This window comes from Capra hircus, chromosome 24 (assembly GCF_001704415.2).
Source record: "Capra hircus breed San Clemente chromosome 24, ASM170441v1, whole genome shotgun sequence".
NCBI lineage: Eukaryota > Metazoa > Chordata > Mammalia > Artiodactyla > Bovidae > Capra > Capra hircus.
Genome location: NC_030831.1, coordinates 100,612 through 123,955, shown reverse-complemented (window position 1 = coordinate 123,955; position 23,344 = coordinate 100,612). Strand labels below are relative to the sequence as shown.

Sequence of the window (23,344 nt, the reverse complement as noted above, 5' to 3'; positions counted from 1 at the left end):
AGGAGCAATTTTACCAAACATCTTACATATCTTATCTATTGGTGAGTAGATCATGTAGATTCTAGTTAATTACGGCAGAACGACTCATGCAGGAAACCGTGCTGCCTTTCTTGCCTCAGTGTCACCTGTCTTACTAATCTATGTTAAGTCCCAAAGATTCTTCATAATCTCCCCTGAGCAACAGCTCAGTGTTAGGGGAGCGCTGTCCAGTATATAACTTATGCAGACACCTCCACCTTCTTCAGTTCCCTCCCTGCTCCGGTTAACTGATACTTGTTACTGGATACTGGACTTCCTCGGAGGTTCAGTGGTAAAGGATCTGCCTGCCAATGCAGGAGACTGGGGTTCAATGCCTGGATAGGGAAGATCCCCTGAGAAGGAAATGGCAACCCACTCCAGTATTTTTACCTGGAAAATCCCATGGACAGGGAAGCTTGGTCCATGGGATCACAAAAGAGTCGGACATGACCTAGGACCTAAACAACAACAGTAAGAATGTATACTGGATACGGGGGGTGGGGGGGGAGACCTATGGGGACACAGGAGTGTGTTATATCCAGGAAAATGGGATAGCTCTGCCTGTTCCATAATTGTGTATGATGAGAAATATCAAAAGGGACACATCCGTTATTTACACCATTCATTAACTCTGCATCTCTATTTCAGGATAAAACAATATTTCTGCAATATTGAAAAGAGCAACAATCTTGTCAGAATATGTGGGTTATCTGGACCAAATAATTCAAGAATTACTGCCTCAACTCTGAGGACATCAATTTCTTAATATAAGTAAAAGCAGCAAAAATTGGCATACACACTAATAAGGCTGATGTGGAAATAATTTAGATGAAAGAATGCCACAAATAGTACAATGCTATGCAAATGTAAGTGATATCATTATTATTATTGTTGATATACACTAAAATAGATAAATTTTCAGGGAGTCAGTTTGCCTCACATAGTCCTAGCATTATGTCTTTTCTTAATTACTGAAATACAGAAAGGGCCAGCAACTAAAATACTAAGATAGTAAGATGATGTTATCCTCCACTTCCATCTCCTCTTTCATAACCAGGGATTCCCAGATGTGAGTGATGGCTGCTGAGAACTGCACTGTGTTTCCTGAGTTTGTACTGTTAGGACTTTCTGGCAGATGGGATGTGCAGCAGGCACTCTTCATTCTCTTCCTGCTGGTTTATGGCATAACTGTGGTTGCCAACTGTGGTTGCCAACGTAGTCCTGCTGATCAAGGTGGACCCTAGACTCCACACACCCGTGTATCATTTCCTGAGCAATCTGTGCTTCTTGATGCTCGCTGCTCCTCCACTGTCTATCCCAGTATGCTGGCTGATTTCTTATCTGAGCTAAAGAAGATTTCATTTAACCTGTGTGCTGTTCAGATGTATTGTTTTGGGACTTTGCAGATATGGAATGTCTCATGTTGACTATCATGGCTTATGATCATTATGTAGCCATTTGTAATCCACTTCTTTATACAGTTGTCCAGGAGATTCTGTACCCAGCTTATAGTTTTTGTGTACTTAGAAACTTTGATCTATCCAGCAGTTTTTACCTATTGCACAATTCAGTTGTCATTCTGCAATTCCAATGTCATCAATCATCATTTTTTTCTGTAACTCCCACCCTTATTTGCTCTCTTTTCCTCAGATACAACCATCAATGAGATTATGATGTTCCCTTATGGCAGCTGTGTTCTGGGTTGCAGTATCATCATTGTCTTTGTTTCCTACAGCTACATCATAACAACCATCCTTAGAATGAATACAGCCAAAGGGAGATGCAAAGCCTTCTCTACATGTGCCTCCCAGTTAACCACTGTGGCTATATTTTATGGCACGCTTCTGCTCATGTATGTCAGATCCAGCTCCAGTTACTCTATGGACACAGACAAAATGGCCTCTGTCTTCCACACAGTTTTCATCCCAGTGTTAAATCCACTGATCTACAGTTTAAGAAACAAGAATGTGAAAACTGCACTGAAAAGAGCAATTGTCACTAAATTACATTTTTACCCAAAATGATTTATTTAAAGATTTTGATAGCTAATGTTTAGGTACTTTGACTGAGTCTGTTAATCTCACCAATGTAACTTCTAGATATTTTCCATCACTTTTCTTTATGCCTAAAATGAATGTGGGGGTCAGAAATTATTTATCTTCATTGTCACTCTAAACTAAGGAAGAATAGTAATAGGCTCACTTTGCTATTTTTTAGAAAAGATATATCTCTTCTCAGTTCATGTGTATGCTTCAGAGAGATATCATGGGCAGAGCAATCCTTCTTCCCACACCAATTCAACTTGTGGTCCAAATATTCCAGTATTTTTTTTTTAACAGTGGGAAATAAACTTTCTCCCTCAAAAGTGAGAGTTAGTGGGTTAAAAGGTTTGTTTTTGCCTTTCTTGTGTAGTAGTAACACATGTTCCATCATGACACTTAGTAGAACTTAAGTAATAAAAATAAAGAAAGAAAAGAAAAACTTCCTACCTTAACTCAAAGTTTCATAAATACAAGACCCTAGCCTGTCTTGTTCCAAAGATTCTACTTTGCTACTTAAAATGCTTGGTTTCATGATGCCATTCAGAAACATTTAATGAATAAATAAATGAGTGTTCCTTGAAAAACAGATGCAAAAATGAGTTTTGCCAAATTTGAAATTAAAAAAATTCTATTTTAATAGTTTATTCCAGAATATCTATTTTAGACAAAATTCACTTATGTTTCTATCTTTTGGCATAGGTTAAATATGTATCAGAGGCAGGGGTCATCAGATGTAGAGAATTTCTCAATCTTTTATTCTTCATCATTCTGCCCTGATTACATCAGCGAGAACAACTTTATAGTAACTACATGAATGGGAGTTGGGGGCAATGTACCAGGACCTTCTCTAAAGCTCACTAGAAAATAAGACTCCATCTCTTTTCATGTGCTCATAGCATTATTCTTTTTAAATTAGGGGAAAAAAAGACCTGGTTAATAGAGTTGCAGTTGTAAAGGAATGGTTATTAAAAAATTGTGTTCAATGGGGAAAAAGTAGTATTTGCATTAGTATTCCATTTGTAAGTACTTATATTTGCTCTCTGTGTATTTGTGAAATAAACAGGAACTGTATTCTTAATAGTTTAAATAGTGGTGATTGCCAAGTAGGTGGATATTAAGTAATCCTCACTTTGTAACACTAAATTAAGTAGTTAGGTTGTTCTCACAGTAATAAATTAGCAGCTAGTCCATTTATGAAAAACATAACATTATATCAGGTTGTCATGACCACTCACTTTATTTTACTTCATCAAAAATGAACATGGAGTCACTCTTTTCTGATTTCAGGAGGATGGGGTAATGAGTTATGCAAGGTTTTCAATTTCATTTCTTTTCTAATTCTATATATCGCATTAGGTATAAAAAGTGCTGAATATTATGTACTTTAAAATATCATATGAATAAAGCAACACATTAAAACATAATTATCAGCAGGTTATTTGCTTTCAATTACTGATTGAATTGAGTTTTAACACAAAAGTATATATTACTCTAAAATATTTTATTTTATATTCCAGATAATATATTTGCTGTTCACAGAATATTTCACATATCAGGAAATTAATTACAGTCCAACTCCTTCCACATTCAATTTACTTTAATAAAAACATACTAAACATATTCATGTCTATAACAATTAAACCTTTTTGTGTTGCATAAAATTAGATTAAATATCTTTCACACATATGTTTAAGATAAAGAGACATCCCTTAATCTCTTTACCCTTTTTTCTTTAAAACTTTTTCTTTAAAGACTGCTTTAATAGGATTTGCTGGTTCTGTTTGTGTTTAATTTTAAGAAAATTATCAAGCAATAAACACTCAATGTTCTGTCTGATCAAGTATAATGTAATTTTCTAAAGACTATTTTGATTATTTATTTTATTTTATTTTACTTTATTTTGCTTTACAATACTGTATTGGTTTTGCCATACATCAACATGAATCTGCCATGGGTGTACACGTGTTCTTAATCCCAAAGCCCCCTCCCACCGCCCTCCCCATACCATCCCCCTGGGCCATCCCAGTGCTCCAGCCCCAAGCATCCTGTATCTTGCATCAAACCTGGACTGGTGACTGATTTCTTATATGATATTATACATGTTTCAATGCCGTTCTCCCAAATCATCCCACCCTCACCCTCTCCCACAGAATCCAAAAGTCTGTTCTATACGTCTGTGTCTCTTTTGCTGTCTCACATACAGGGTTATCATTACCATCTTTCTAAATTCCATATGTATGTGTTAGTATACTGCATTGGTGTTTTTCTTTCTGGCCTACTTCACTCTGTATAATCAGCTCCAGTTTCATCCACCTCATTAGAACTGATTCAAATGTATTCTTTTTAATGGCTGAGTAATACTCCATTGTGTATATGTACCACAGCTTTCTTATCCATTCATCTGCTGATGGACATCTAGGTTGCTTCCATGTCCTGGCTATTATAAACAGTGCTGCGATGAAGATTGGGGTACACGTGTCTCTTTCAATTCTGGTTTCCTCAGTGTGTATGCCCAGCAGTGGGATTGCTGGGTCATAAGGCAGTTCTATTTCCAGTTTTTTAAGGAATCTGCACCTTGTTCTCCATAGTGGCTGTAGTAGTTTGCATTCCCACCAACAGTGTAAGAGGGTTCCCTTTTCTCCACACCCTCTCCAGCATTTATTGCTTGTAGACTTTTGGATTGCAGCCATTCTGACTGGTGTGAAATGGTACCTCATTGTGGTTTTGATTTGCATTTCTCTAATAATGAGTGATGTTGAGCATCTTTTCATGTGTTTGTTAGCCATCTGTATGTCTTCTTTGGAGAAATGTCTATTTAGTTCTTTGGCCCATTTTTTGATTGGTCTTTTATTTTTCTGGAATTGAGCTGCAGGAGTTTCTTGTATATTTTTGAGATTAGTTGTTTGTCAGTTGCTTCATTTGCTATTATTTTCTCCCATTCCAAAGGCTGTCTTTTCACCTTGTTTATAGTTTCTTTTGTTGTGCAGAATATTTTAATTTTAATTATGTCCCATTTGTTTATTTTTGTTTTTATTTCCAATATCCTTGGAGGTGGGTCATAGGGGATCCTGCTGTGATTTATGTCAGAGAGTGTTTTGCCTATGTTCTCCTCTAGGAGTTTTATAGTTTCTGGTCTTACATTTAGATCTTTAATCCATTTTGAGTTTATTTTTGTGTATGGTGTTAGAAAGTGTTCTAGTTTCATTGTTTTCCAAGTGGTTGAAGGGTTTTCCCAGCATCACTTGTTGAAGAGATTGTCTTTTCTCCATTGTATATTCTTGCCTCCTTTGTCAAAGATAAGGTGTCCATAGGTGCATGGATTTATCTCTGGGCTTTCTATTTTGTTCCATTGATTCTATATTTCTGTCTTTGTGCCAGTACCATACTGTCTTGATGACTGTGGCTTTGTATTAGAGCCTGAAGTCAGGCAGGTTGATTCCTCCAGTTCCATTCTTCTTTCTCAAGATTACTTTGGCTTTTCGAGGTTTTTTATATTTCTGTACAAATTGTGAAGTTATTTGTTCTAGCTCTGTGAAAAATACTGCTGGTAGCTTGGTAGGAATTGCATTGAATCTGTAGATTGCTTTGGGTAGTATACTCATTTTCACTATATTGCTTCTTCCCATCCATGAACATGGTATATTTCTCCATCTATTAGTGTCCTCTTTGATTTCTTTTACCAGTGTTTTATAGTTTTCTATATATAGGTCTTTTGTTCCTTTAGGTAGATATATTCCGAAGTATTTTATTCTTTTCATTGCAATGGTGAATGGAATTTTTCCCTTAATTTCTCTATTTTCTCATTATTAGTGCATAAGAATGCAAGGGATTTCTGTGTTGATTTTATATCCTGCAACTTTACTATATTTATTGATTAGCTCTAGTAATTTTCTGGTGGAGTGTTTAGGGTTTTCTATGTAGAGGATCATGTCATCTGCAAACAGTGAGAGTTTTACTTCTTCTTTTCCAATTTGGATTCCTTTCATTTCTTTTTCTGCTCTGATTGCTGTGGTGAAAACTTCCAAAACTATGTTGAATAGTAGCGGTGAAAATGGGCACCCTTGTCTTGTTCCTGACTTTAGGGGAAATGCTTTCAATTTTTCTCCATTGAGGATAATGTTTGCTGCGGGTTTGTCATATATAGCTTTCATTATGTTGAGGTATGTTCCTTCTATTCCTGCTTTCTGGAGAGTTTTTTTTTAATCATAAATCGATGTTGAATTTTGTCAAAGGCTTTCTCTGCATCTATTGAGATAATCATATGGCTTTTATTTTTCAATTTGTTAATGTGATGTATTACATTGTTTGATTTGCAGATATTGAAGAATCCTTGCATCCCTGGGATAAAGCCCACTTGGTCATGGTGTATGATCTTTTAAATGTGTTGTTGGATTCTGATTGCTAAAACTTTTTAAAGGATTTTTGCATCTATGTTCATCAGAGATATTGGCCTGTAGTTTTCTTTTTTTGGTGGCATCTTTGTCAGGTTTTGGTATTAGGGTGATGGTGGCCTCATAGAATGAGCTTGGAAGTTTACCTTCCTCTGCTATTTTCTGGAAGAGTTTGAATAGGATAGGTGTTAGCTGTTTTCTGAATTTTTGGTAGAATACAGCTGTGAAGCCATCTGGACCTGGGCTTTTGTTTGCTGGAAGATTTCTGATTACAGTTTCAATTTCCATGCTTGTGATGGGTCTGTTAAGATTTTCTATTTCTTCCTGGATCAGTTTTGGAAAGTTGTACTTTTCTAAGAATTTGTCCATTTCTTCCAAGTTGTCCATTTTATTGGCGTATAATTGCTGATAGTAGAATTTTATGATCCTTTGTATTTCTGTGTTGTCTGTTGTGATCTCTCCATTTTGATTTCTAATTTTATTGATTTTATTTTTCTCCCTTTGTTTCTTGATGAGTCTGGCTAATGGTTTGTCAATTTTATTTATCCTTTCAAAGAACCAGCTTTTGGCTTTGTTGATTTTTGCTATGGTCTCTTTTGTTTCTTTTGCATTTATTTCTGCCCTAATTTTTAAGATGTCTTTCCTTCTACTAACCCTGTGGTTCTTCATTTCTTCCTTTTTTCTAGTTGCTTTGGGTGTAGAGTTGGGTTATTTATTTGAGCTTTTTCTTGTTCCTTTATTGCTATGAACTTTCCCCTTAGCACTGCTTTTACAGTGTCCCATAAGTTTTGGGTTGTTGTATTTTCATATTCATTCGTTTCTATGCATATTTTCATTTCTTTTTTGATTTCTTCTGTGATTTGTTGGTTATTCAGTAGCATGTTGTTCAACCTCCATATGCTGGAATTTTTAATAGTTTTTCTCCTGTAATTGACATCTAATCTTACTGCATTATGGTCAAAAAAGGTGTTTTGAATGATTTCAATTTTTTTTTTTTAATTTACCAAGGCTAGATTTATGTGATCTATCCTGGAGAAGGTTCCGTGTGAGCTTGAGAAAAAGGTGAAATTCATTGTTTTGGGGTGAAATGTCCTATAGATATTAATTAGGTCTAACTGGCCTATTGTATTATTTAAAGTTTGTGTTTTCTTGTTAATTTTCTGTTTAGTTGATCTATCCATAGGTGTGAGTGGGGTATTAAAGTCTCCCACTATTATAGTGTTCTTGTTAATTTCCCCTTTCATACTTGTTAACATTTGTGTTACATATTGCGGTGCTCCTATGTTGGGTGCATATATATTTATAATTGTTATATCTTCTTCTTGGGTTGATCCTTTGATCATTATGTAGTGTCTTTCTTTGTCTCTTTTCACAGCCTTTGTTTTAAAGTCTATTTTATCTGATATGAGTATTGCTACTCTTGCTTTCTTTTGGTCTCTATTTACATGGAATATCTTTTTCCAGCCCTTCACTTTCAGTCCGTTTGTGTCTCCTGGTTTGAGGTGGATCTCTTGTAGACAACATTTATAGGGGTCTTGTTTTTGTATCCATTTGGCCAGTCTTCATCTTTTGGTTGGGGCAGTCAACCCATTTACGTTTAAGGTAATTATTGATAAGATGATCCTGTTGCCATTTACTTTATTGTTTTGGGTTCGAGTTTATATACCCTTTTTGTGTTTCCTGTCTACAGAAGATCCTTTAGCATTTGTTGGAGAGCTGGTTTGGTGGTGCTGAATTCTCTCAGCTTTTGCTTGTCTGTGAAGCTTTTGATTTCTCCTTCATATTTGAAGGAGGTCCTTGCTGGGTACAGTAATCTGGGCTGTAGGTTATTCTCTTTCATCACTTTAAGTATGTCTTGCCATTCCCTCCTGGCCTGAAGAGTTTCTATTGAAAGATCAGCTGTTATCCTTATGGGAATCCCCTTGTGTGTTATTTGTTGTTTTTCCCTTGCTGCTTTTATTATTTGTTCTTTGTGTTTGATCTTTGTTAATTTGATTAGTATGTGTCTTGGGGTGTTTCACCTTGGGTTTATCCTGGTTGGGAGTCTCTGGGTTTCTTGGACATGGGTGATTATTTCCTTCCCCATTTTAGGGAAGTTTTCAACTATTGTCTCCTCAAATATTTTCTCATGGTCTTTCTTTTTGTCTTCTTCTTCTGGGACTCCTGTGATTCGAATGTTGGGGTGTTTAATATCTTCCTGGAGGTCTCTGAGATTGTCCTCATTTCCTTTAATTAGTTTTTCTTTTTTTCCTCTCTGATTCATTTATTTATACCATTCTATCTTCTACTTTACTAATCCTATCTTCTGCCTCCGTTATTTTACTATTTGTTGCCTCCAGAGTGTTTTTTATCTCATTTATTGCATTATTCATTATATATTGATTCTTTTTTGTTTCTTCTAGGTCCTTGTTAAACCTTTCTTGCATCTTCTCAATCCTGGTCTCCAGGCTATTTATCTGTGATTCCATTTTGTTTTCAAGTTTTTGGATCATTTTCACTATCATTATTCGGAATTCTTTATCAGGTAGATTCCCTATCTCTTCCTCTTTTGTTTGGTTTGGTGGGCATTTATCCTGTTCCTTTATCTGCTGGGTATTTCTCTTCATCTTGTTTATATTGCTGAATTTGGGGTGGCCTTTCTGTATTCTGGTTGTTTGTGGAGTTCTCTTTATTGTGGAGTTTCCTCACTGTGAGTGGGGTTGGATGGGTGGCTTGTCAAGGTTTCCTGGTTAGGTAAGCTTGTGTCAGTGTTCTGGTGGGTGAGCTGGATTTCTTCTCTCTGTAGTGCAATGAAGCATCCAGTAACGAGTTATGAGATGTCAGTGGGTTTGGAGTAACTTTGGGCAGTCTGCATTTTGAAGCTCAGAGCTGTGTTCCTGTGTTGCTGGAGAATTTGCATGGTATGTCTTGCTCTGGAACTTGTTCATCCTTGGGTGGTGCTCAGTTTCAGTGTAGGTATGGAGGCATTTGATGAGCTCCTGTTGATTAATGTTCCCTGGAGTCAGAAGTTCTCTGGTGTTCTCAGGATTTGGACTTAAGCCTCCTGCTTCTGGTTTTCAGTCTTATTTTTACAGTAGTCTCAAGACTTCTCTATCTCTACAGCACCACCGATAAAACATCTAGGTTAAGGATGAAAAGTTTCTCCACAGTGAGGAACACCCAGAGAGGTTCACAGAGTTACATGGAGAAGAGAAGAGGAAGGAGGGAGTTAGAGGTGACCCAAATGAGATGAGGTGGAATCAAAAAGAGGAGAGAGCAAGCTAGCCAGTAATCACTTCCTTATGTGCAGTCCACAGTCTGGACCACTCAGGATGTTCACGGAGTTATACAGAGAAGGGGAGAAGGAGGAAGGAGACAGAGGTGACCAGGAGGATAAAGGGGGGAATCAAAAGGAGAGAGACAAATCCAGCCAGTAATCAATTCCCTAAGTGTTCTCCATCGTCTGGAACACACAAAGAGATTCACAGAGTTGGTTAGAGAAGAGAAGAGGGAAGGAGGAGATAGAGGCGACCTGGTGGAGAAAAAGAAGAGTCCAAAGGGGGAGAGAGCAGTCAAGCCAGTAATCTCACTCCCAAGTCAAAATGGGTACTGAAGATTGGGTTCTCAAAGGTACAAAATTGATAACAAATACCAAAAAGGAAAGATTAAAAATCTAGAGTAGAGGTTGGATTTTCAAAAATATAATATCAAACAGTCACAAAAATTATTAAAAAAAAATATATATGAAGTTTGCTTTTAAAAATAGGGTCTTTTTTTTTGCAAAATAATAATGGGTTATAAAAATGAAAATTAAAGGAGTAATAGAGGACTTAAACATTTTTAAAAAATTTAAAAAAAAAGAATGATCGTAAAAATAGTAAAAACATATCTAGGACTTTCTCTGGTGTTGTGGTGGGCAGTGTGGGGTCAGTTCATCTTCGGATAGTTCCTTGGTCTGGCTTATATATTTCTCAAGATCTATAGGCCGCTTCCTATGTAGTCGGTACTAACTACATAGGTTTTAATCTATCGCACCTGTCACTTCCAAGCGGTTCCCTCTGTTTTAGCTTCTGTTTGCTGGTCTCTTCAGTGTCTGATTTCCGCCCTGACACAGGCCTGGTCCTTACTCTAAACAATGCTGCCTGCGCCTCCCTGCCCAGCCCCTGCTGCTAGTGGCGGCTGCAGGCGTCTGCACTGCTTCTCTGCTGGGGGAGTTACTGTTGGGCACGTAATCTGTGGGTTTTAATTGTTTATTTATTTTTCCTCCCAGTTATGCTGTTCTCTGTGGTTCCAAGGCTCGCCACAAATTCGGCAGTGAGAGTGTTTCTTAGTGTTTGGAAACTTCTCTCTTTTAAAGACTCCCTTCCCGGGACGGAGCTCCATCCCTACCTCTTTTGTCTCTTTCTTTGTCTTTTATATTTTTTAAATATTTTTTTCCTACCTTCTTTCGAAGAGAATGGGCTGCTTTTCTGGGTGCTTGATGTCCTCTGCCGGCCTTCAGAAGTTGTATTGTGGAATTTACTCAGTGTTTAAATATTCTTTTGATGAACTTGTGGGGGAGAAAGTGGTCTCCCTGTCCTATTCCTCTGCCATCTTAGGACCCAACCTCCCAATCCAATATTATTGCCTGGAGAATCCCATGGACAGAGGAACCTGGTGGGCTACCGTCCATGGGTTTGCAAAGAGTCAGGCACGACTGAGCACAAACACATGCACACACACACACACACACACACACACACATCATTATTGAAGATTCATGTTACAGTGTGTAGAAAATCCTAAAGACATCAGCAAAAAAGAAAACTATTAGGACCCATCAATAAATTCAACAGAGTTGCAGAATAAAAGTCATATACAGAAATCTGCCCTACCTTCAGCTATTAGTTTACCACTTGAATACCATATATGTCTCTGAACAGCTATTTTTGTATCACCCTTTGATGTAGTAGAGATTGTTAAAGGAAAGGAAAGGAAAGTGAAGTCGCTCAGTCATGTCCGACTCTTTGCGACCCCATGGACTGTAGCCTACCAGGCTGCCCTGTCCACGGGATTTTCTAGGCAATAGTACTAGAGTGGATTGCCATTTCCTTCTCCAGCAGATCTTAACAACCCAGGGATCGAACCCTGGTCTAGCACTTTGTAGACAGACGCTTTACCGTCTGAGCCACCAGGGAAGTCCATAAGGGAACTTAAATGCACATCACTTCATCAATCAGTTCAGTTAGGTTCAGTTCAGTCGCTCAGTCGTGTCTGACTCTTTGCGATCCAGCCATCTCATCCTCTGTCATCCCCTTTTCCTCCTGTCCCCAATCCCTCCCAGCATCAAAGTCCTCTCCAATGAGTCAACTCTTCGCATGAGGTGGCCAAAGTGCTGGACTTTCAGCTTTAGCATCATTCCTTCCAAAGAAATCCCAGGGCTGATCTCCTTCAGAATGGACTGGTTGGATCTCCTTGCAGTCCAAGGGACTCTCAAGAGTCTTCTCCAACACCACAGTTCTAAAGCATCAATTCTTTGGCGCTCAGCTTTCTTCACAGTTCAACTCTCACATCCATACATGACTACTGGAAAAACCATAGCCTTGACTAGATGGACCTTAGTCGGCAAAGTAATGTCTCTGCTTTTGAATATGCTATCTAGGTTGGTCATAACTTTTCTTCCAAGGAGTAAGCATCTTTGAATTTCATGGCTGCAGTCACCATCTGCAGTAATTTTGGAGCCCCTCAAAATAAAGTTCCCACTGTTTCCCCATCTATTTCCCATGAAGTGATGGGACCGGATGCCATGATCTTCGTTTTGTGAATGTTGAGCTTTAAGCCAACTTTTTCACTCTCTTTCACTTTCATCAAGAGGCTTACTTACAAAAATATTTTGGTTTCGCTTTGCTAAACATAGTGGAAACTATAAGATGAAACATGATAACTCTTTAATACCATCATAATTATAAACTGAATATAAACCTCTGGTGTAAGATCATCAAAGAAACTAAGCAACTGAGGGTTTCAATGGTGTCCTGATGAATCAAATTAGTTTAGAACTGGATCTAGAAATTCATTTTTTTTCTTCCTGCAGTATCCATTTAGAGAAAAAAATATTTTATGTGTGTTCAGTTCAGTTTAGTCAGTTCAGTTGCTCAGTTGTGCCCAACTCTTTGCAACCCCATGAACCACAGCACGCCAGGCCTCCCTGTCCATCACCAACTCCCAGAGTTCACTCAGACTCACGTCCATCCAGTCGGTGATGTCATCCAGCCATCTCATCCTCGGTCATCCCCTTCTCCTCCTGCCCCCAATCCCTCCCAGCATCAGAGTCTTTCCCAATGAGTCAACTCTTCGCATGAGATGGCCAAAGTACTGGAGTTTCAGCTTTAGCATCATTCCTTCCAAAGAACACCCAGGGCTGATCTCCTTTAGAATGGACTGGTTGGATCTCCTTGCAGTCCAAGGGACTCTCAAGAGTCCTCTCCAACACCACAGTTCAAAAGCATCAATTCTTTGGCGCTCAGCTTTGTTCACAGTCCACTTATATGTGTGCAATTACACAAGTAATTGAAATCTTGTTGGATAACATGTGACTTCAGAAATGAAATCAGAGACAGTTAATGAGGAAAAAAAGGTATTGGTTAGTAACGTACCATTGAAAAACTGATATATTCCAATGTATGAAGGTGAAGGAGATTGTTTCAGCAGTAAAGAAACATTAAAAATAATTAAGAGTAAACAAATTAATAAATAGTTGCTATATTTAATAAATTTACTAATTTCATAAATTTAGCAACAGAAATAATAACAATAAAATAATTAAGTGGAGAGTCCATTTAAGTTTCATTATATGTCTGATTTGACAGGAGGAAGATGATGTAGACTCAGGGTCACAATAAATCGTACTAAAAAATCATTTAACCGTCTTGATACGATCAATTTGCTTCAAGTGTGAAGAATAAAAGTTCTGCCTTTTCTAAAGTTGTTACAGCATTCATGGGGGAAAATACAAAACTAGAAATCTAATTAATCTCATGCTTGCATAACACAGAAGAATGAGGGCAAATGCCTTAGAGATTTAACTCCCAACTGTCACTAAGTAAAAATTAAGTGTGATCTGTCTATACTGTTCACCTGCCAAAGGCAAGCACAGGAGAACTTGCTCATTGCAGGTAGATTTCTGAGTTGCCAAAATAAGAACCTTAAATTTAATAAGAACCTTAAATTTCAAAAACTAAGGAATCAAATATTTAGAGACTTGTAAATAAACACTTTATTTACTTATTCCTTTGGTTAGTAATCATAATCTAATGGAAAAAACATTGTATTTTTAAAAATTAATTAATTTATTTTAATTGGAGGCTAATTACTTTACAATATTGTGGTGGTTTTGCCATACACTGATATGAATCAGCCATGGGTGTACATCCGTTTCCCATTGTATTTCTTATTAAAGCAGGACAAATCAGATTCATTTTGATTAGCAAACAACTTTATATATGTATATCATAAGGGGAAAAGTTGGATTTTTTTAAGCACTGTGAAAAGATATAACAAAGATTTAAGATTTTTTTGAATATTTTAACAGTAAAAAGTGTCATATTGTTCATGTTGTGTGTGCTCAGTTAGTCATGTCTGACTCTTTGTGACTACAAGGACTGTAGCCCAACAGTCTCCTCTGTCCATGGGATTTTCCCAGCAAGAATACTAGAGTGGGTTGCTATTTCCTTCTCCAGGGGATCTTCCTGAGCCTCAGATTGAACCCGTGTCTCCTGCATTGCAGGCAAATTCTTTGCCACTGTGCATAATGACTTATCACAATACTAATACTATTAATAACTTGTGCAAATTCAATCCATAAAAACCACATACCACATTTACTCAAGTCTGAAGCAAAATCAGTTCATCATTCCTACTCCACATCTCATATATCAACAGAGTGCATGCCCACACAAGCACTCATGTGCACATGCATATAAACATACACACAAATAGAAGCTTATATCAAATATATGTTTGTTACTTTGTCCCATCTATTTTTAATGAACAACCCAGGTTAAAATCTAAAGGGATGAAAATGAATTAGCTAAAGTTTTTTGGTTTCTGCTTGTTTCTAGAATTTTTCTTTATCTGGTCAAGAGACATGTCCTTTGGCACCAGACTGCCCCTGCACATAAATAATAATAATGTGGCAAAGCAGTAAAATATTTCTAGAGATAATTTTACTAAAATATATCTAATGCTCAATATCTACATTAAAAAGTAGAGCAGAGACAATAATACCATATTGTTCATTCTTTCAAAATCAGAGATAGTTCATTCTGTCATTAGGAATCCGCCTGCAGTTCAGGAGATTGGGGTTCTATCCCTGATTTGGGAAGACGCCCTGGAGAAGGAAATGACAACCCGCTTCTGTGTCCTTGCCTGGTAAATCCCATGGACAGAGGAGGCTGGTAGGCTTCAACATTGAGTTGAAAGAGCCAGACACATCTTAGCAATTGAACAAGCAAACGAGCAAATAAACACATTATGATTCTTAAGTACTCAAGAAGTGTAATCACTTGTATTCTTAGTTGGATAGGTATCTTTAAAATATAAGGTTGAATACTCCAACCTTGTCTTTAATTAAAGTGTTACTTTCATATTATGTTTGACATGCAACGAACTGTCAGTAAAGAACTGACTGCTGAGATAAAGCAGTGAAGGTTCCAACTAGTCACATACATCATAGATGACATCCACATTTAGGGTCAGACTTTTTCAAAACTCCTATCCCACACTTAACCTTTTGAAATCAAATAGTGGGGAAATTGTATGGGTTATTTTCTCAGAATAAAATGTACTGGAATTAATTTTATCTGATTTACAGATAATATTTTGCTCAAAAAGAGTGAAAACATTGATCTGTCATTGTCTCAGTCATTTCTGGAGCATTTTTACAAAAAGAATAAAGAAGAATGGATGGAGAAAATTGCACTTCCTTGGGAGAATTCCTTCTCTTGGGAATTAGTAGTAGCTCTGCAGTCAAAGTGACCCTATTTACCACATTTCTGGTTATTTATCTCATTATTCTTTTTGCAAATCTCAGGATGACCGTTTTAGTTAGAACAGACCCCCAGCTGCACACATCCATGTACTTTTTCCTCAGCCACCTCTCCTTCAGTGACCTCTGCTATTCCACAGTCATTGGACCCAGGATTCCCGTGGGCTTCCTCATCAAGAACAAATCAATCCCCTTCTATGGCTGTGCTCTGCAATTCCTGATCTTCTGTACGTTTGCAGATTCTGTGTCTACTGTTGGCGGTCATGGCCTACGATCGGTACATAGCTATTAGCAACCCCTTGCTTTATACAGTCAAGATGTCTGGCAAGGTGTGCTCCCTGCTGATGGCTGGGGTTTATATGGTGAGTTATGGATGCTTCGATAAATGCAATATTAACTTTCTGCTTATGTTTCTGTGGGTCAAATGAAACTAACCATTTCTTCTGTGATGTTCCTCCTCTCCTCTTGCAATCTTTCTCAGATACACAGGTCAATGAATTAGTGACATTTATCATTTTTGGCTTCATTGAACTGATCACCCTCTCAGGTCTTTTTGTGTCTTACTGTTACATTATCCTAGCAGTGATAAAGATCCACTCTGCTGAGGGGAGGTTCAAGGCTTTCTCCACCTGCACCTCCCACCCAACTGCTTTGGCAATTTTCCAGGGAACTCTGCTCTTCATGTATTTCAGGCCAAGTACTTCCTACTCTCTAGATGAAGACAAAATGACCTCCTTGTTTTATACTCTTGTGATTCCCATGTTAAATCCTCTGATTTACAGCCTACAGAACAAAGATGTGAAAGAGGCTCTGATGAAATGTAAAAATAAAAAACAGTTCCATTGAAAATTTGCTCGTATACATCTTCCTCCCAATGTTACACAATAATTTATGAAAATCAAAATTGGTTTGACTAATGTTGTATGATTTGTTTATATTTATACTGTCTTCCAATCCTAGCAATATGTATGATTTCCTAAATGCCACAGGTTTCATTTTATATCTCAAACTTCTGTTTAATACTCCTTATTTGTGGAAAATTTTCAGACTCTTTGTCAAATTTGTGTTTCTTCAGTCTTAATTTTAAAAATGTTCCTGAAAGTTAGTGTTTTCTAAGTTGCTGCTGCACTCTATGTGGGCTTTATTTCATCGTGATTCCATCTGCTTTTCTACTAATGAATCTTGCCATATAATGGAAGTGAGCAATGTCAATTAAATAGCTATTAAAATTATTTCTAACAGACTGTAATTATGACATAATATAAAAGGCCTTGCTGTTGGTCAGTCATTGTGTCCAACTCTTTGTGACCCCATGAATTTAAGCACGTCAGGCTTCCCTGTACACACACATAATCCTAACATCATTTTAATTTAAAAACTAAAAGCCAAATAGTGTAGAAAACATGCAGTTATCCCTATGGAATGTAAATATGTTGAGATTTTTGCTGTTTTTACAAAATCTTTGTTTCATGAATGTGTTTAATGGAGAGTGTTTGTGTTTGTGTGTCTGTAAGTCTGTGAGGGGGAATGGGTATGCATTTGTTTTCTAATGTATTGAATGAAAACAAAGCAGCTACATAAGGATTGGTGAACTGGGAATTAGGAATGCTTGCAGATCAGAGGCATTCACTGTTTCTGAATAAGTATAATATTGGGCATTAAGGTAGAGGGGGGCCAAAGGCAAACTATTCTAAAGGTCTATATTCCATGTACAATCAGCTTACTTGTATGAAATATCAGATGATAAATTACATCATATCTGTTACTTATTCCTGAGAGACTAAGGGTTCACCACCCAGGGATGAGACACAGAGATGATTATATAATCCGGGTCAGGCAGGAGGCAATGCTGAACCCTCCTGCAGACAGAACTGCATGCAATGAACAAGGCAGGGGTTCTGGGACAGGTACTGATATCTTTGCTGTTTCTTTGACTTATATTTGAGATTTCCTTATTTTTTAATGGTTTTTTGAAAGAAGTTATTTTATATAAACAAAGGAACATATGAAATAGCACACACATTTTTATTTTAGTTAGTTGTACAACCTGTTTATTTTAAATACATGTAAATAGGGAATACAAAAGGAGCAAAGAGGCATTATGGAAATGGTCAGACGTCCTCTACTATTCTAAAAATTTATCTGTTATACTGTGCATTATGTATAACATACATATTATACTTCTATAACTGCTTTAAGTTTTAAAGGAAAGTATTTTTGCTTAATTATGTCTTTCTAAGCAGATATACGAGTTAAGTCCTAGGGTTGAAAACCTGCACAGTGATCACTAGACCACTGTTCCAAAGCTCTTCTCTATCCCTCATCTACATTCAACTCCTGTTTTTTAAATTCTCCTAGAACATAAGAGGACAAATGGAGGAGAAGGGAATGACAGGGGATGAGATGGTTGGATGTCATCTCTGACTCAATGGACATGAGTTTGAGAAAGCTCTGGGAGTTGGTGATGGACAGGGAAGACTGGCGTGCTGCAGTCCACGAGGTCACAAAGAGTCAGACCCAACTGAGTGACTCAACTGACTAACTGATGACATTATGTATCACATCACTGGTTTGGGTAAAATATAACAGTGGGACACAGAATTCCATTGTCCTTCTAAAGACAAGTCATTCTTAAACCAAAGAAAGGCAGAACTCAGAGATACTGAAGAGAAATCTGGCTCAAATAAAATAATCAAACAGTATTAAAATTTTTAGGGAATTAGAGTGGGGCCACAGCTCAGATGTGAATGTCTCTGAGGTTACAGAAGTGTGACCGTGAGAGTATTTATGTTATGTGTCTTATGAAACCGTTATGGCAGAATACAAAGTGGAAGAGAGTAGGTTAGGGCAGAAAGGACTCACGCAGCAAACCAAGCCTTTTTTCTTGCCTCTATGACCCTTGCTACCAGCATCTCTGCAACTGGATCTCAAGTGCTCTTCATCATCTCCCCGGTATAACTGCAACTTCCAAGCAGAAGAATGGTCAGCACTGGCATGTCACTCTATGTGCATCTCAGCATTTAGTTCATAGAGCCTCTTCCACCCTCTTATCCAAAAATCACCACCCTCTCTGTCCCAGCAGGTCCTGAATCATGAACCATCTATCCGTCCTATGATGAGGTTGGAGGGACTTGAGAGGTTAACGGTGAAGTGAGGACTTCTTATATTCAGAGCTGGCTATAGTTCTGCCCTCTCCACAGGGGGAATAAGAAAGCGATATATTCATCACCTGTACTTCTTACTTACTACTCTTCTCTAACACAGGGTATAACAACATTTCTACATTATTGAAAACCAAAACAAACCAAAAAAACTCAGCAATCTTGTCAAAAGACAAGTTATGTGAACCACCCAATTATCAGACCCTTGCTTCACTCAGAGCACATCATTTTGTTAGTATTAGACAGAAGTAGTAAAGTGTTAGTCACTCAGTTGTGTCTAACTCTGCGACTCCATGGACTATAGAGCCCACCAGGATCCTCTGTTCATGGGATTCTCCAGGCAAGAATACTGGAGTGGATAGCCATTCCCTTCTCCAGGGTATCGTCCCAACCCAGGGATCAAACCCAGGTATCCTGCATTGCAGGCAAATTCTTTACCATCTCAGCCATCAGGAAAGCCACAAACATGGTCATAAATACTACACAAGTTGGATTGAAAACAGTCTGATTTAGTTTGGATGAAAGGCCACTGCAAAACTATACAGTGCTTTGCAAATGTATTGTTGTCAATTTTTTTTTCATTTAAATAAAATTGGAGAATATTTCTCAGAGTCTGTTGGTCTCATGCAGTCCTAGGAAGGTCTGTCTCTTTTCTTGATTACTGACATCTACAGAAGGACCAGGGGTTTAACTATAAAGATAATAAATTGATATATTTATCCTCCATTTCCTTTTCTTCTTTCACAACCAGGAATTTCCCAACAGATATGAGTGATGACTGCTCAGAACTGCAGTGTGGCTACTGACTTCACATTTCTAGGGCTTTCAGACAGAAGGCACTTGCAGCAGGAGCTCTTTGTGCTCTTCCTGCTGGTTTATGGCATAACTGTGGTTGCCAGTGTCGGAATGATCCTGCTGATCAAGGTGGACCCAAGACTGCACACCCCCATGTATCATTTCCTGAGCAATCTTTCCTTCTGTGATGTCTGCTACTCCTCTGCTGTCTCTCCCAAGATGCTGGCTGATTTGCTATCTGAGCATAAAAGGATTCCATTTGACTTGTGTGCTATGCAGATGTATTTCTGGGGGACCTTTGCAGATGTGGAATGTCTCATGTTGGCTGTCATGGCTTATGACCATTATGTAGCCATTTGCAATCCACTTCTTTATACAGTTTCCATGTCCAGAAGACTCTGTACCCAGCTAATATCTGTTGTCTACGTGGAAGGTTTGGTAGATTCAGCAATCCACACCTGTTGTACATTTTGCTTATCATTTTGCAGTTCTGATGCCATCAATCACTTTTTCTGTGACTTCCGGGCCTTGCTAGCCCTCTCTTCCTCAGATACACCCATCAATGGGATAATGCTGTTCATTTCCAGTAGTTGTGTTATGGGGACCAGCATTATCACTGTCCTCCTCTCCTACAGCTACATCATAGCAACCATCCTAAGGATGAACTCAGCCTAGGGGAGATGCAAAGCTTTCTCTATGTGTGCCTCCCATTTAACTGCTGTGGCTATATTTCATGGCTTGCCCCTATTCATGTATTTCAGACCCAGTTCAAGTTACTCCATGGACACAGACAAAATAATCTGTCTTCTACACAGTTGTCATCCCCATGTTAAACCCACTCATCTACAGCTTAAGGAATAAGGATGTGAAAGTTGCCATAAAAAAAGTAATCAGTACTAAATTGTGTTCTGAGTGATACAGTGTTTTCAACCAAAACTACATATGTAAAGATTCTGAGAGCTGAAGTTCAGGTACTGATAGATTCTTGTAGTCTCACCCTTACAGTCTTCTGGATATTACCCATTAGTTACCTTTGTGCCTAAATTGAGTGTTGAAAATAGTCATTGGTGATCTTAATTTGTCTCCAGACTAAGAAAGGGGAGCAATATGCTGTTTTGCAGGGAGGGTCTTTTTTATACCTCTTTCCTTGGGTAAGCCTACTGTGAGATAGCACTCACCAAGCTATCCCTTCTCCTATGTCAATTCAACTTACCATCCTATGATTTCAGTACATTTTTAAAACAATATGTTTAATAAAGTTGCTCAGCAATAAGAGAATAATAGTGAGTGAAATAGTTTTTTTTGTACACTTTTTATGTACTTGTATCACTCTATAACTGTGTCATCATAGCATGTAAAATTGTAGAGGCAGTGAATAAATACTTTCATATACAAAATAATTTCATAAATAAATAAGAATAAACATAAAACCATGTATTGTAATTAAAACCTCGATAGTTACAAGTTCCTTTCCTTTCTTGCTCACCCGTTATCTATTTGGATATTTATATTGCTGGGCTTCAGAATGTCATTCAAAAACACTTATTGAATAAATGAATGAGGACCCCTTGCATTATTAAGCAAAGGAGTCCTTGTAAATTTTCCAAATACACTAGCAAGAACCCCTCCCTTTACTTCATTTCATTCTAGTACATTTACTGTGCCTTCCAGATGGTAAAGAACCTACCTGCCAGTGTAGGAGAAATGAGATGTGGGCTTGATCCCTTAATGGGGAAGATCCCCTGGAGAAGGGCATGGCAACCCACTCTAGTATTCTTGCCTGGAGAATCCCATGGACAGTCAAGCCTGGTGCGCTTTAGTCCATGGGGTTGTTAAGAGTCAGGCACAACTGAAGCGACTTAGCACACATGTATATTCAGTGTAAAAGAAATATGTCTCTCTTTTGTGCCTCCAGACTCAGTTGAATGAGTAACAGGGACAGGGATCACAGGGATCGACAGAACTTCATGAAGAGTCTATTCCTTATAATTCTGCCCCAATAATATCACTAAGTAATCTTAGAATCATGTGTACTCTATTGCTGTTACACTTCAGAGACTGGTTATCATCCTGTGGATGTTCTATCTTGCCAATATTGCAGAGAACAGATACGGTGCTTTTCACAGATGTACAGAAACTCATGATTAGAAGTTGGGGGATGAAGAACCTGGGTCTTCTTTAAAGGTCACTGGAAAAGACAACTACACCTCTTGGGGTGTTCCTGGCATTAGCCTTTTGCTGTCATTGTTTTTAGTCACAAAGTTGTGTCTGACTCTATTGTTCCCACCAGGCTCTTCTGTCCATGGGATTTCCCAGGCAAGAATATTGGAGTGGGCTGCCATTTCCTTCTCCAGGGGATCTTCCCGACCGAGAGATTAAACCCACGTCCTTTGCATTATTAGGCTGATTCTTTACCAGTGAGCCATTACCTCAGTTAATATTTTTTTAAAAAGAAAAAGCCCAATTGCTATCTTTTATTTATTTTTTTAAAAATTTTATTTATTTATTTATTTTTTAAATTTTAAAATCTTTAATTCTTACATGCATTCCCAAACATGAACCCCCCTCCCACCTCCCTCCGGGAAAGTTATCATCTTAAGCATTGGTATACAGGAAAATAAGAAACAAACACAAAGTAATGTTTAGAATTGATTATATTTGCAATGATTGATATTGGCTCTCTGTGTATCTGCGACATGTCCTGGGACTTTATTCTAAACAGAATTTTAGTAGTAGTCACCAAAATATGGCTTTTCCAGTTATCATGTACATAGGTAAGAATTGTACCATAAAGAAAATTGAGTCCAAAGAATCGATGTTTTTGAACTGTGGTGCTGGAGAAGACTCTTGAGAGTTCCTTGAACAGCAAGGAGATCAAACCAGTCAATCCTAAAATAAATAAACCCTGAATATTCATTGGAAAGATTGATGCTGAAGCTGAAGCTCCAATATGTTGGTTACCTGATCCAAAGAGCCAAATGTTTGGGAAAGACCTTGAATTTGGGAATGACTGAAAGCAGGAGGAAAAGGGTACAGCAGAGAATGAGATGGCTGGATGGCATTGCCGACTCAATAGACACGAGTTTGAGAAATCTCTGGGAGATGATGAAGGACAGAAAAGCCTGGTGTGCTGCAGTCTATGGGACTGCAAAGAGTTAGGCACAACTTAGTGAGTGAACAACAAAATTTGCCATGAAACATTAGGACCAGATGCCATGATCTTAGTGATTTGAATGCTGAGTTGTAAGCCAGCTTTTTCACACTCCCCTGTCACCTTCATCAAGAAGCTCTTTAGTTCCTCTTCACTTTCTGCCATCAGAGTGGTATCATTGCACATCTAAGGTTGTTGATATTTCACCTGGCAATTTTGATTCCAGCTTGTGATACATCCAGCCCAGCATTTCTTATGGTGTATTCTGCATATAAGTTAAGTAAACAGGATGACAATATACAGCCTTGTCATACCCCTTTCCCGATTTTGAGCCAGTCATTTGTTCTATGTCCAGTTCTAACTGTTGTTTCTTGACTCATATGCAATTTTCTCAGGAGACAGGTAAAGTGATTTGGTACTCCCATCTGTTAAAGAAAGTAAATAAACAGTCTTGTTTAGGCTTCAGAGACAAAGCAGAGCAGGCCTGTGACCTTTCTTCTAACCTACCTGGGCACTGCCTTGACTGGGAGTGACCGCAATGAGTGCAAGACCTGCAGCCCCATAGATAAGACAGGGGAGGAATCCTGAGATAGCTGAGCCTCTGGAGGGGGCCTGGCCAACCAAGCCCCAGGCTTCACCACATTCCAAGTTTTCCATGGCAAAGCCAACAGCTTTATCTTGAAACCAGGTTTGCAATTTGGTCCCAGATTGATGAATGTATCCATTTGAGTTTGTCCTGGGATTATAAGTCAAAATCAGGACAGTCTTTGAAGTCTCACCCA

The 23,344-nt window shown here is 38.1% G+C and overlaps 1 protein-coding gene and 2 pseudogenes across 1 annotated transcript; all 3 read left to right on the top strand.

The window, feature by feature from the left end:
- LOC108633760 lies at positions 1,095–2,042 on the top strand (annotated as a pseudogene).
- LOC106503527 (olfactory receptor-like protein OLF2) lies at positions 15,370–16,301 on the top strand. The gene is given in 3 exon segments (XM_013974217.2): positions 15,370–15,698; positions 15,700–15,819; positions 15,821–16,301. Coding segments are annotated over 3 exon segments (930 nt in total).
- LOC108633759 lies at positions 19,391–20,327 on the top strand (annotated as a pseudogene).